At 43.5% G+C, this 14,421-nt stretch overlaps 1 protein-coding gene across 3 annotated transcripts in view; it reads right to left on the minus strand.

Moving 5' to 3' along the window:
• The window catches only part of elovl1 (ELOVL fatty acid elongase 1), an 84,818-nt gene that overhangs the window by 19,182 nt on the left and 51,215 nt on the right, over positions 1 to 14,421 (minus strand). For all 3 annotated transcript variants that reach the window (XM_033028851.1, XM_033028850.1, XM_033028852.1), the window contains exons 2-5: positions 10,694 to 10,801; positions 7,695 to 7,782; positions 5,262 to 5,452; positions 2,712 to 2,792 (exon numbers count right to left, since the gene is read on the minus strand). In XM_033028851.1, coding sequence (XP_032884742.1) covers positions 2,712 to 2,792; positions 5,262 to 5,452; positions 7,695 to 7,752 — 330 coding nt within the window. In that variant the 5' untranslated portion in view covers positions 7,753 to 7,782; positions 10,694 to 10,801. The remainder of the gene's footprint in view (positions 1 to 2,711; positions 2,793 to 5,261; positions 5,453 to 7,694; positions 7,783 to 10,693; positions 10,802 to 14,421) is intronic.

Raw genomic sequence — 14,421 nt, forward strand, 5'->3', positions numbered from 1 at the left:
TCTGTGCAATGACATTAAAGTTGAATTGAATTGAATTGAAGGGCCTGTATCTCTAAACCAAAACTAAACTAAACCATTTGATCAAATGAGCAACTACCAAGCCATTCTTGTATCTAATCAATGGGCAACAGGATTAATTCCTGACCTTAAATCATTGACTTTTCTATTATGGCTCCCCAGTTTCAATATGCAGCAAACTAGCACATACATTTAAGTTAGATAATGTATCTTTATGCACGAATCATTACAGAAATTTCAAAAAGCTTTGGATATGTGGTCATCTCTGCTTTGTAAAAACATTGCATATAGGGGGGAAAAAAATAGGAACCTTATATTAAGTGTTTGATGTAGTCCCTCAAAATACAGGACTTCCCAAATAATTCAAAGTTGCTGGGTTGTACACTGGCTTTAAAGCCAATCTACAATTAAGTGGGAAACTCTATCTGTTGCATTAGATTCAATAGGTGATGTAAAAGATCATAAGAAGATTATGTTGAAGAAATAGATGCCATTTCATTTAGCGTGTGAAGGAACTTCAGATGCTGGTTTAAACCGAAGATAGACATAAAAGGCAGTAGGAGAAAGACAGTAACTCAGCGGAACAGGCAGCATCTCTGGAGAGAAGGAATGGGTGAAATTTCCAGTCGAGACCCTTCTTCAGACTTTCGTCAGAGGAAAGGAAGATAAAAAAAGATATGGAAGTGTAAGGTGTGAAAACAGGACAAAGGGAATGGCGATCAACGAAAATGTAGAATAGATCATTGTTAGTTGGGAGATGGTAACAACAAAGCAAACAGAGATAAAATGTAGTCGGAAGCAGTAAGACTGGTTGGAGAACTGGGAAGGGGAAGGGATGAAGATAGATGGAAAGCAAGGGTTACTTGAAGTTAGAGAAGTCAATGTTCATTCCGCCAAGGTGTAAACTGCCCAAGCGAAATATGAGGTGCTGCTCCCACAATTTGCGCTGGGTCTTACTCTGACGATGGAGGAGGCCCAGAACAGAAAGGTCAGTGTGGGAATGGGAGGAGGAGTTAAAGTGTCTTTAGTGTTTACTTGAGCGGATGACTGGAGAAATGGAAAGGCAAATTTAATGCAAAAGGCACATCATACACGGAGAGTGCAAGGAAAGGTCCTTTTAAAAACAGTGCAGACGTCAGGGACCCACTGGGATGATCTGCTAATCAGCATGGAACCAAGTGGAAACACAGTGAATCAGGCTTTTAAATGAGAATTGAACACGTTCTGTGGGAAAATAACTTGCAGCACTATAGACAGGGAAGCAAAGCATGGGAGTGACTAGATTGCTCTATAAAGAGCCAAGTCAGACCCTATGGATCATTTTGGCCGCCTCCTATGCTGTAATTGTTCCATGATAGACTTCATCGAGAGTAACAAATGCATAGTGGGCACCAATACTTGTGTGGAGCAAGAGGAAAAATTGCAGAGTCCCAACCACAACTACAATGGTACAGAAAAATAGGTATTAAGAATGGGGCGGCACGGTGGTGCAGCGGTAGCATTGCTACCTTACAGAGCCAGAGACCCAGGTTCGATCCTGACTACGGGTGCTGTCTGAATGGAATTTGTACATTCTCCCGTGACCTGCATGGGTTTTCTGCGGGTGCTCCAGTTTCCTGCCACACTCCAAAGACGTACAAGATTATAGATTAATTGGCATCTGTAAAATTGTAAATTGTCCCTAGTGTGTAGGATAGTGCTTGTGTTCTGCATGGACTCAGTGTGCTGAACGGCCTATATCTCTGAAGTTCAAAAGTCTTAAAAAGGATTTTGGTGAAATGCCTCTGATGGATCGCCCAATCAATATTTAGCAGGAAGCACGAAAATAAGCCATTCGGCACACCAAGTCCGTACCAACCAGTAATCCCCACACACTTACACTATACTGCACACACTAGAGACAGTATACAATTATACCAAGCCAATTAATCTACGAAACCTGTACATCTTTGTAGTGTGGGAGGAAACCGGAGATCCCAGAGAAAACCCACGCAGGTCACAGGGAGAACGTACAAAATCTGTACAGACAGCACCCGTAGTCAGGATTGAATCCAGGTCTCTGGCGCTGTAGGGCAACAACTCTACCGCTGCGCCATCGTGCCGCCCTGTGCAGGGGAACGGACAGGTGGCATTCTGGGTGGGGGCCCTTTACATAGATTGGTCTGAACGGTGCTGACACAAAACATCTGTTCATTCCCCTCCCCAATTGCTCTCTGGCCTGCTGGCTGAGTTCCACCAGGTTTTTGTGCTCACAAATCCAGAGATCGTTTGCATCTGTCCAATATATTAGTCTACCTCAATGCTCTCTGAAGTAGTCAAGCAAATTGGTCAACTGCACAAACAGAAACACCTTCTATACAGCAGCCCAGCCCATCATTAGTCAGCATAAAAACTGCCTTAGGTCATAAGGTCATACGTGATAGGAGCAGAATTAGGCCATTCAGCCCATCAAGTCTACTCCGCCATTCAACCATGGCTGATCTATCTCTCGCTCCTAACCCCCATTCTCCTGCCTTCTCCCCATAACTCCCGACATCCATAATCAAATATTAAAACACATTCTGCATGGGGCAACAGAGTGTAACAATAGCCCAACTAGTAGTTCTTTCAGGCAGGCGATCAATTCTCAATGCAGAATTTTGAACATTCCAAAGGCTACAAAGTAAAGAGAAGTAAAAGATTCTTGCACTTACCCGAAGAGCTTTTGGACTATTGGATTCATCTACTGGATCACATCGGAATGTATATCCTGTAGCCCAGCCAGCCATCAAGAACTGTGGAAGTGGAATATATATATATATATATTTATTTATTTTAAAGGATTAGAATTAATATTCAAACTCACTGAACAAAACACGACAATGTCCAGTTGATAGTTGGGTTAATCATGATGGAAACACAAAAAGCTACAAGGAGATTATTTTAAAAATACACGTCACACTGCATAACTGAACTGAAAAGTAATTTGATTCAACGGCAGCTCTTCCAAAGGTGAGCAACTTGAGAATATTTTATTGTCAAGGTCAGAGGGCTTGATTATCTGCAGAGTTGCAAGAACAGTCTCCCATGGCACCACAGGTCATTAAGTAGTCTGTGAGATAATGATTGCCATCCAAAATATAATTACAGTTTCCTTTAATTAATAAAGGGGAACTCATTGAAACTTATTGAATAGTGAAAGGCCTGGATAAAATGAATGTGGAGAGGATGTTTCCTCTAACGGGAGAGTCTAGGACCAGAGGCCATAGCCTCAAAATAAAAGGACATACATTTAGAAAGAAGATGAGGGGGATTTCTTTAGTCAGAGGATGGCAAATCTGTGGCATTCATTGCCACAGACGGCAGTGGAGGCAGTCAATGGATATTTTTAAGGCGGAGATTGTCAGATTCTTGATTAGTAAGAGTGTCGGGGGTTATGGGGATGAGAATGGCATGAGAATGGTTTGAGAGGGAATGATAGATCAGCCATGATTGAAAGGAGGAGTAGACCTGTTGAGTCAAATGACCTACTACTGCTTGTAGAATATCTGCATTTAATTTTGTTGAAAATCCTTACAATAATTTGCAAGCTATAATCACACATCCAGTTTATTTGACCCTTGATATGTCCTTCATTTATTCTATTGCCGTCAAGGTCAGCCAAGTGTCCCATATACAATGTTTATCTTGTTCTCGCATTGTATTCCCAATACTCCTGTATTCTTTCCCTTTCAGTGTGCACCCTTTAGTTGTAGCAGCAGGCAGTGAAGAAAGCGAATGGTATGTTAGCTTTCATAGCAAAAAGATTTGAGTATAGGAGCAGGGAGGTTCTACTGCAGTTGTACAGGGTCTTGGTGAGACCACACCTGGAGTATTGCGTACAGTTTTGGTCTCCAAATCTGAGGAAGGACATTATTGCCATAGAGGGAGTGCAGAGAAGGTTCACCAGACTGATTCCTGGGATGTCAGGACTGTCTTATGAAGAAAGACTGGATAGACTTGGTTTATACTCTCTAGAATTTAGGAGATTGAGAGGGGATCTTATAGAAACTTATAACATTCTTAAGGGGTTGGACAGGCTAGATGCAGGAAGATTGCTCCCGATGTTGGGGAAGTCCAGGACAAGGGGTCACAGCTTAAGGATAAGGGGGACATCCTTTAAAACCGAGATGAGAACAACATTTTTCACACAGAGAGTGGTGCATCTCTGGAACTCTCTGCCACAGAGGGTAGTCGAGGCCAGTTCATTGGCTATATTTAAGAGGGAGTTAGATGTGGCCCTTGTGGCTAAGGGGATCAGAGGGTATGGAGAGAAGGCAGGTACGGGATACTGAGTTGGATGATCAGCCATGATCATATTGAATGGCGGTGCAGGCTCGAAGGGCCGAATGGCCTACTCCTGCACCTGATTTCTATGTTTCCATGTAATACATTTATCAGGGTGCAAGGAAATAAAAATTCCTGACTTTCCAATAATGTTTGCTACATGCAAATTAAAAGATCAATTACAGTTTCCTTCATATTGCGGCTCATGCAAAACCAACATTTTACCAATACTTTTCAAATCTCTTACAACATTACAAGGCCATAAGGCCCATTGAACCCAGAGCCCTTTCCCTATTTATTTCCCCATTTTGCCTGCTTCACACAAGCCCATCAACTATTCCCTTGGTTCTCCTGTTACCCATCTCCACTGGGAACAGCAGCTGTGGAGGCCAAGTCAATGGATGTCTTTAAGGGGGAGATTGACAGATTCTTGGTTAGTAAGTGTGTTTCCACAAGTGGGGCCGTTTATGTCCAGAGGGCATGGCCTCAGGATAAAACACACTTTTGGAAAGGAGATGAGGAGGAATGTCTTTAGTCAGAGGATGGTGAATCTGTGAAATTAATTGCCACATACGCCTGTGGAGGCTGTCAATGGATATTTTTAAGGTTGTGAATGACAGATTCGTGATTAGTAAGGGTGTCAAGGGTTATGAAGAGAAGGCAGGAGTATTGTGTTGAGATGAAAAGATAGATCAGCCATGATTGAATGGCGGAATAGACCTGATGGGCCAAATGGCCCAATTCTGTTCCTATGACTTGAATTTACCCAACAACCTACTTTTGGATGGGAGAAACTGGAGCACCAGGGTAAAGTCCACAAGGTCACAAGAAGTAAGTACATTCTCCCATGCAAACAGCAGGAGTCAATATGATCTTTAGATAATAAGTATAAAACAATATGAATTTTCCAAAGGTAAACAGCTTCGGAGCAGGCGTACCTCATAGACTATGAATATGGAGAAGAACACCAGTGCAAAGTTATAGCAAACCATGATCTTTTTAAGATCGAAGGGCTTCCTGCCAGCCATCAGCTTGGGTCCCAGAGACAGTACAAAATATACGTAGAACAAGAGAACAGCCGTCATAGGGACTGGAGACACCATGAAGGGATATTCTTCGATTCGTGGATCTGCAGAGAGAGAGTGAGAGAGAGAGAGAGAGAGAGAGAGATGCAGATTAATGATAAAACTCACCACTAACTGTCAATAATCAAGTTTGGCAAAAAGATTCACAGGAAGAAGAAGGAACAGTAGGCAGCACAGTGGTGCAGCAGTAGGGTTGCTGCCTTGCAGCACCAGAGACTCGGGCTGCGTCCTGACCATGCGTGCTTTCTGTATGGAGTTTGGACGTTCCCTCAGTGACCTGCATGGGTTTTTTCCGTGTGCTCCAGTTTCTTCCAACACTCCAAAGACGTACAGGTTTATAGGTTTATTGGCTTTGGTATTAAGATCACAGGGGGGGGGGGGAGTAGTTCAGAACCCCTTTCCTTCGCTAACCCCAACTACAGGAATACTTCTGTCCAAAGCACAGCCTCAGTGGCCAAACGTGAAACCTGATCACCATCCTGAGTTTACCAGCTACTTTGACAGCCTGAGACTTTGCCAAGTGGGAAACCTGCCCCAAGTAATTTTCTGCTCAAAAATTCCCTGGAGTGCTGTTTATGAATGACTTTATAGCTGTTATATCCCTTCAAAATAAATGGCGGCGTTAGTTTTATTAAAAATGTCAATTGTGACATGCACTTCAAAAGCATTAATGGATTGCAAAGCCTGCTTTTAGTCAGATCACACAAGAGTCAGCAAGAATTATTTTTGCTGCAATTATAAATGGGAATTCTTATGGGATCCAGAAAAGTGATTCCCCCCCCCCGGCTAACTGAGGTGGTCAAGAATAATATTAGATTAAGGATAGCATTGGATTTATAGAGGGTATATATAAAATAGCAAGGACTGTAAGACAGAGGACTAGAAGAGTCATTATAGGAGAGCAGGAAAAAATTAACCAAAAGTGTGAGTAAATGAAAGATAGGTAGATTGTGGTAGTTAATAAATACATGTGGAAGAAAGATTCCAGCCACAAAAACAATGGATCATGGTGTCATACAGCATGGAAACAAGCCCAACATGTCCCATCTATACTAGTTCCACATGTCCACGTTCAGCCCATATCCTTCCATACCTACCCTATCCATGAACCTGTCTAAATGTCCCTTAAACGTTGCCGTAGTACCTGCCTCAACTACCTCTTCCAGCAGCTCATCCCATACATCCAGCACCCTTTGTGTAAAATAGTCATGCCTTGTGTTCCTATTAAAGCCATCCCCTCTTACCTAAAACCAATGTCGTCTGGTTCTCAATTCCCTTACTCTGGGCAAGAGACTGTGCATTTACCATATCTATTCCTCTCATGATTTTGTACACATCTATAAGATCACCCTTCATCCTCCTACGTTCCAAGGAATAGAGTCCTAGCCTGCTCAACCTTTCCCTGTAGCTCAGATCCTTCTGGCAGCATCCTCGTAAATCTTCTTTGCACCCTTTCCAGCTTGATAAAAAGAAATCTGTTCTCAGTAAAATACTAGAATCTATCTTTTAGGGCTAGGAAATAAACCACTTAAAAGGTCATGTGTTTTTTTTAAGAAAACCCACGGGGTTGTAAAACAATGAAACCTTAATTCTCTACCTCAAAAGGGGGTTGATTTTCATTGAGATTCATTGTGTTCAAGGCTGACATTGATATACTGCTGGTCTCTAAGGAAAGGTGTTGATCGGCAGTATCACGGATATGTGGCAAAGCATTAACTGTGACCTTGATGAATGGCAGAGCAGTGTTATGGAACAAGATGCTTCCATTAATGCAAGGGAAGGATATTGCACCTCTTGAGCCTGCATCACCCTTCAATAAGATCATGGGTCAACACAGCCTCAAGTCCAAAGATCAAATGCAGGTAAATTACCAACATTTAGTTTAGAGATACAGCGCGTAAAACAGGTGCTTCGGCACAGAGAGTCCACACCGACCTGCGATCCCCGCACATTAACACTAGGGACAATTTGTACATATATACCAAGCCAATTAACCCACAAACCTGTGCACTGTCTTTAGAGTGTGGGAGGAACCCGAAGTTCTGGGAGAAAACCCACACGGTCACGGGGAGAACGTAACAACTCCGTACAGGCAAGCACCCATAGTCAGGATCGAACCTAGGCCTCAGGCTCCGTAAGCACCACAAGACAGCAACTCTACCGCTGTGCCACCGTGCCATCCGGCAAGTACATAGTTTCCCAAGTTTCAGCAACCTAACCAAGTGGATTCTTGGATGACGCGCGTAAAGATCATCGAACATCGATTAAACAGGCCATTTGACTCACCTCCTTTTAGCAGCCCCTCATAAACCTGGGCAACCCGCGAGCCCATCTCTGCCAGCATGGTTGCGTTTCAAAGTGGTACTTCCAGAGCCTAGGGGACGCAAACAAGACAGACGTGAAAATGTGACCTTTTATGCAACCATTTACATAATTAATTCCTTTGGACACAAATCACAATAAAACTGAACCCAAGCCAAAAGCTTCAGGACAAGCGACAAAACTCAGAGTGAGAGTTTGGTTTTTAATGAGGAAGTATTTACTGAAAATAATAAATATTTTTACCAGACCTACTCTTTAAAGTGAGTAGTTCGGGGGAGTTCCCCCCCCCCCCCCCCCCACCCCACCCCACCACCACCACGGGTACCATGTAATCCTGTGCTACCTGCTCCATGGTCGGATAGTCGGCGAATAAACCATCTCCCCCACCTGGTTTGCCAGGTGAGGAGGGGGCTGTGGACCCCTAGCAGGACCAAAAACAAGACCTGTCAAAAGGGAGGATGAGTTGCTGGCAAGCCAACGGCCATCCACACTTCAGTAGAAGTTGCGATCACCGTCGTACATAGCATTGTAACGCACCGTGCCCGTTGATGTTTTCAACAATGATGATGAAGATGCCAAACCAACCAAACAGATGCCCAGCAGTAAAAAAAATAAAGTAGATGGGTGCCAGTTTTAATGGTAAAGTGGGGAAAGGCACACTTCTCAGCAAGTACTACATTTTTACTTCAAACACAGTAGACTGTTTAGGTCAGTGAGCAAAAACAATGATACAGAAGAAAATTGGCAAGCGTTTGAACAGTGGTTTGAAGTATCTCAGGTTTTAGAAGCAGGGTGGAAGTTTAATAAAAGGACACAAATGCAGGATTAACTCAGCAGGTCAGGCAGCATTGCTGGAGAACATGGATGGGTGATGTTTCGGATTGAGACCCTTCCTCAGACCATTCCTTGTCTCGATCTGAAACGTCACCCATCCATGTTCTCCAGAGATGCTGCCTGACCTGCTGAGATACTCCAGCACTTTACAGAAACATAGAAAATAGGTGCAGGAGTAGGCTATTTCGGCCCCTCGAGCCAGCACCGCCATTCAATGTGATCATGGATGATCATCCACAATCAATACCCTGTTCCTGCTTTCTCCCCATATCCTGTGATTCCGCTAGCCCTAAGAGTTCTATCTAATTCTCTTTTGAATGCATGCAGTGAATCGCCCACCACTGCCTTCTGAGGCAGACAGTTCCACCAATTCTGAGTGAAAAAGTTTTTCCTCATCTAAGTTCTAAATGGCCTACCCCTTAATCTTAAAATGTGGCCCCTGGTTCTGGACTCCCCCAACATCGGGAACACGTTTCCTGCATCTAGCGTGTCCAATGCCTTAATAATTTTATATGGTGTCCTCTCATCCTTCTAAATTCCAGTGAATACAAGCCCAGTCATAGAAACATAGAAAATAGGTGCAGGAGGAGGCCATTCGGCCCTTCGAGCCAGCACCGCCATTCATTGTGATCATGGCTGATCGTCTCCTATCAATAACCCGTGCCTGCCTTCTCCCCATATCCCTTGACTCCACTAGCCCTAGAGCTCTATCTAACTCTCTCTTAAATCTGTCCAATGACTTGGCCTCCACTGCCCTCTGTGGTAGGGAATTCCATAAATTCACAACTCTCTGGGTGAAAAAGTTTCTCACCTCAGTTGTTCCTTCTTTCATCATGACAGTCCCGCCATCCCAGGAATTAACCTCGTGAACACTATGCTGCACTCCCTTAATAGCAAGAATGTTCTTCCTTGAATTAGGAGGCCAAAACTGCACACAATACTCCAGGTGTGGTCTCACCAGGGCCCTGTACAACTGCAGAAGGACCTCTTTGCTCCAAGACTCAAATCCTTTTGTTATAAAGACCAACAAGCGAATGGTATGTTAGCTTTCATAGCAAAAGGATTTGAGTATAGGAGCAGGGAGGTTCTACTGCAGTTGTACAGTGTCTTGGTGAGACCACACCTGGAGTATTGCGTACAGTTTTGGTCTCCAAATCTGAGGAAGGACATTATTGCCATAGAGGGAGTGCAGAGAAGGTTCACCAAACTGATTCCTGGGATGTCAGGACTGTCTTATGAAGAAAGACTGGATAGACTTGGTTTATACTCTCTAGAATTTAGGAGATTGAGAGGGGATCTTATAGGAACTTACAAAATTCTTAAGGGGTTGGACAGGCTAGATGCAGGAAGATTGCTCCCGATGTTGGGGAAGTCCAGGACAAGGGGTCGCAGCTTAAGGATAAGGGGGAAATCCTTTAAAACCGAGATGAGAAGAACTTTTTTCACACAGAGAGTGGTGAATCTCTGGAACTCTCTGCCACAGAGGGTAGTCGAGGCCAGTTCATTGGCTATATTTAAGAGGGAGTTAGATGTGGTCCTTGTGGCTAAGGGGATCAGAGGGTATGGAGAGAAGGCAGGTACGGGATACTGAGTTGGATGATCAGCCATGATCATATTGAATGGCGGTGCAGGCTCGAAGGGCCGAATGGCCTACTCCTGCACCTAATTTCTATGTTTCTATGTTTCTAACATGCCATTAGCTTTCTTCACTGCCTGCTGTACCTGCGTGCTTATGTCCTTTGTGTAAACCAGCATCTGCAGTTCCTCATTTCTGATGGTGCATCTGTGGAATTCATTGCCACAGAAGGCTATGGAGGCTAAGTTAATAGATATTTTAAAGGCAGAGATAGATAGATTCTTGATTAGCAGGAGAATGGGGTGAAGAGGGAAAGATAGATCAGCCATGATTGAATGATGGAGTAGACTTGATGGGCCAAATAGCCTAATTCTGCTCCTATCACTCATGAACGAACTATTTCTACTGGACGTTTAATAACATGGCCAATAACCACTTTGAAAATCAGTCACTCCTTACTCTGAAGGCTCATTTCCATAATAAAACTATAAGGAGATGATTTGTGAAACAGTCCAAGGAATTCCAACCCCATAAATAATAAATAGCTACTAACTTCTTTAGATACAAGGTGGTGTCCACAGGTCCAAGCACCAACAGAGATGGAACCAATTCAAGATTTCGGCAGATTTCTCCTGAGTGGGGCAGTGGTTTATGTAGAAATCTGTAAGATAAATGGGACACTGTGAATAAAACGAACATTTCAGTTCCTCAGTCATCATTCACATGTGGACATCACTGACAAGATCACCAATAATTGCCCATCCCCAGTTGGCTTGGAGGTGGTGGTTAGTGAGCAGTCTTCTTGAACTGGAGATGCACCAATGGTGCTCTCAGAGTGTTACTTCTTGGATTTAAACTGAGCAACAATAAAGAAAGAGCAATATTTTTCCTAGTCAGTATGCAATGCAATTTAACAGAAAGCATATAGGTACAGGTTCCCATACATCTGCAGCCTTTGGTGACAGAGGTTGTGTCTTAGCCAATATCATTGCAGATTGCCTATCTGTAGAGGTTCTCATGTAATTTATTATATACTATATTTCTTGTACACTATATTCCCATCGATCTCACCTTTCAGTTCAACTCCGATCTAGTCCCCAATTATTACCCTGGATGTACTTGGATCGTGACAAGAATTAATGAAGTCTCTTACAAGCTTCATGCCACTTGTCATCTTTCTCCTAATTAGTTGGTCATCAAATAACACCTACTCAATTCTGCTCAATTCACTGCACTGTAAACTCTCAATCTCCCAGCCAAGTGGATTAATTAAAAATCAACACAGTACAAGATTAATCCCCACAGCCAAGTGTAAATGTAGGGAAGACTTAATAGAAGGTGAAGACTTGTAAAAGGCATGCAAGATTAATAACAGGAATGTCTCATACATCGACATGGACTCCCAGAAACAAGGAAAGGCAGGTACATTTGTTCACAAGAAGTGTATATTGTTGGGAACACTGTTATTCATTGCCCATCCCAAAATGTTCCCCCCCCCCCAACGAAAGAAACAGTTGAGTCAACCACTTTGTATTGGATGTCGCCAACTCATCAGATGCATCTTGATCTTATGCATGTTCTCTTGCCTGGTTACATTTTAAAATAGATACAACTACAGGAGGAGTGGGAAAGGTCAAAATGCTAGAAATTACATTCTTTGGGATAGATTAATTAAGCATGGCAAGTAAATATGCAATCAATTTTACACACAAACTGAAACCAGTTGTTTAAGCAATGATAGCTTCGCCAGCAGTCCATGTGTCAATTTACAAGTGAGATATAATCAAAAATTAACTTAAACCTAAACATTGTAAGAACATTTAATAGATACTAAAACAGGGAATACTTTGACATGTAATACTTAGACAGGCACATGGATAGGAAATATTTGGAGGGATATGGGCCACACACAGGCAAATGGGACTAGCTTAGATGGGGCATCTTGGTTGGGATGGGTTGAAGGGCCTGTTTCCATGCTGTACAGTGATAAAATAGCCAAGTACAAACAAACATAACTGCACAACACATTTTCAAAGAAGATGGGGATCTGCTGAGAATGAGTGAGGTGCAGGATCAGCCATGATCTTACTTACTGACAAAGTAGGCACACAAGGCTTGATAATCTACTCTTACTTCCAATTTTGAAGCCTAATTTTTCTTCTCCAACATTCCTCCATACCCCCTCCTCCCCACCCCCCCCTCCCCAAATATGGAGAACTACATTTGAATGCCAACAGGTTTTGTTTTTTTTTAAATCAGGTAACCAGCATCATTTTAACATCCATTCATCAATAGGACCAACAAATGATGTTCATCTTACGAGATCTAAAACACAAACAGTCTGCACGGTGGCACAGCGGTAGAGTTGCTGCCTTACAGCACCAGACACCCTGGTACGATCCTGACTCTGGGTGCTGTCTGTGTGGAGTTTGTATGTTCTCCCTGTGACCTGCGTTGATTTTCTCCGGGTTTCCTCCCACATGCTGAAGACGTACATGTTTGTAGGCTAATTGGTGTGGTAAAATTGTAAATTTTCCCGAGTGTGTGGGATAGTGCTGGACAGGGTGATCGCTGGTCGGCGCGGAGCAGGTAGACGGAGAGCCCTGCTTCTGCGCTGCCTCTCTAAACTAAACTGACCAAACTGTACAAAGCTGCATTGTGCAAGGGGGAGCACAAAGCTGCTATCTGTAGAGGGAGAGCATAAATTAATATCAACAACGCGATTGTATTAAATGGATGCAAATTGACCAAAACGACATTAAATATGGGTGTGCAGTAAAATTACTTCATCATTTACAGATGTCTCCGAAGTTTATAAAAAATGTTGCATTTGTCAGGAGCCAAGTCGGTGATAAAGTCAAACAGGCTCTTGATGCAAAATGCCAATAATTTCGGGACATAAAGACAAAAAGAGCCCAAATTCAAATATTGCTTAACTGTTATGCTCAACATAATGCAGCTTCTGGGAAAGGAGGGGACCATTCTGATTCACATACACAGCTATGGTGTAGCGAGGCAGACGGAACAGGCAAAGAGGTCATAGATACCATGTGTTGACAGCTTTGAGCCATTGGGGAACATGTTAATGTTCTGTCAAAGTAGGAATGGTTCAGGTCACCCATGGAACTGGATCGCTTGAGGAAGGGAAGATATATGTGGGAAGAGGCAGCGATGCAGAAGGGAATCAAAACAACCTTTAATAGGCTGAAGAATGTCGCATTCTACTAGTGTTTACATTGAATGCTTGAATGCTTTATGCTGAGCATCAGCTGTGGCTCTTTTGGCAGCATCTCGCCCAGGAATCAGAATGCCACTTGTTCCACTGCGTCCCAAGGGCTTGAACACAAAAATCCACGCTGCGACAGTGCAGCACCAAGTAAATGCCGCACTGCTAAGTGTGTTCCCTTTCCAGGGCCACATCTGCACTGGAGTAAAGGACATCAGGACCATATTTTTTTTTTTAAACAAAGGGGAGCAATGGAGTTTTCCAGGAATTCTGGTGAATCACAAGCGACATCTAAAACAGATCACCTCACCATTACTATATCTGCTTATATGGAAAGTTCCCAACTGGAGGTCATCTGTGGCCGGACCCGAATTGCTCTGGCCATTTCTCACCTCCAGTTTATTTATCACTCTCCCCCCACCCGCACCCAACACCCCGACCTCTTACTTTCATTCTGAAGAAGGGTTCTGACCCAAAACGTCACCTATTATTTTTCTTCAAAGAGGCTGCCTGACCCGCTGAGTTACACCAACACTTTGTACCTGTCTCTGTATCCAGGTTTAATTTAGTTTAGAGATACAGCATGGAAACAGACCCTTCGGCCCACCAAGTCCATGCTGACCATTAATCGCCCGGTCCCACTTATCTCGTGTTATCGCACTCTGGCATCCACTCCCGACACACTAGGGGCAATTTACAGAGGCCAATTAACCTAGAATACCTGCACGTCTTTGGAGAATGGGAGGAAACCCACGCGGTCACTGGGAGAATGTGAAAACTCCACACAGACAGCGCCCGAGATCAGGATCGAGCCCAGGCCTCTGGCGCTGTGAGGCAGTGGCTCTACCAGCTGCGCGTGGCTCCATTTTCTCTGCAACAAAAACTACACTTCAAAATTGCTTCACAACATTCAAAATAAGCACATAGAATCATAAGGTCACAGAGTGGAAGTAGACCATTCAGCCCATTGAGTCTATGCAGGAACCAAACTTCAACCCCATTCCCCACTCGCTCCACTTGGCCTCTTGCCACAACATAACTAGTTCCCTTTTGAA

This window comes from Amblyraja radiata, chromosome 10 (assembly GCF_010909765.2).
Source record: "Amblyraja radiata isolate CabotCenter1 chromosome 10, sAmbRad1.1.pri, whole genome shotgun sequence".
NCBI lineage: Eukaryota > Metazoa > Chordata > Chondrichthyes > Rajiformes > Rajidae > Amblyraja > Amblyraja radiata.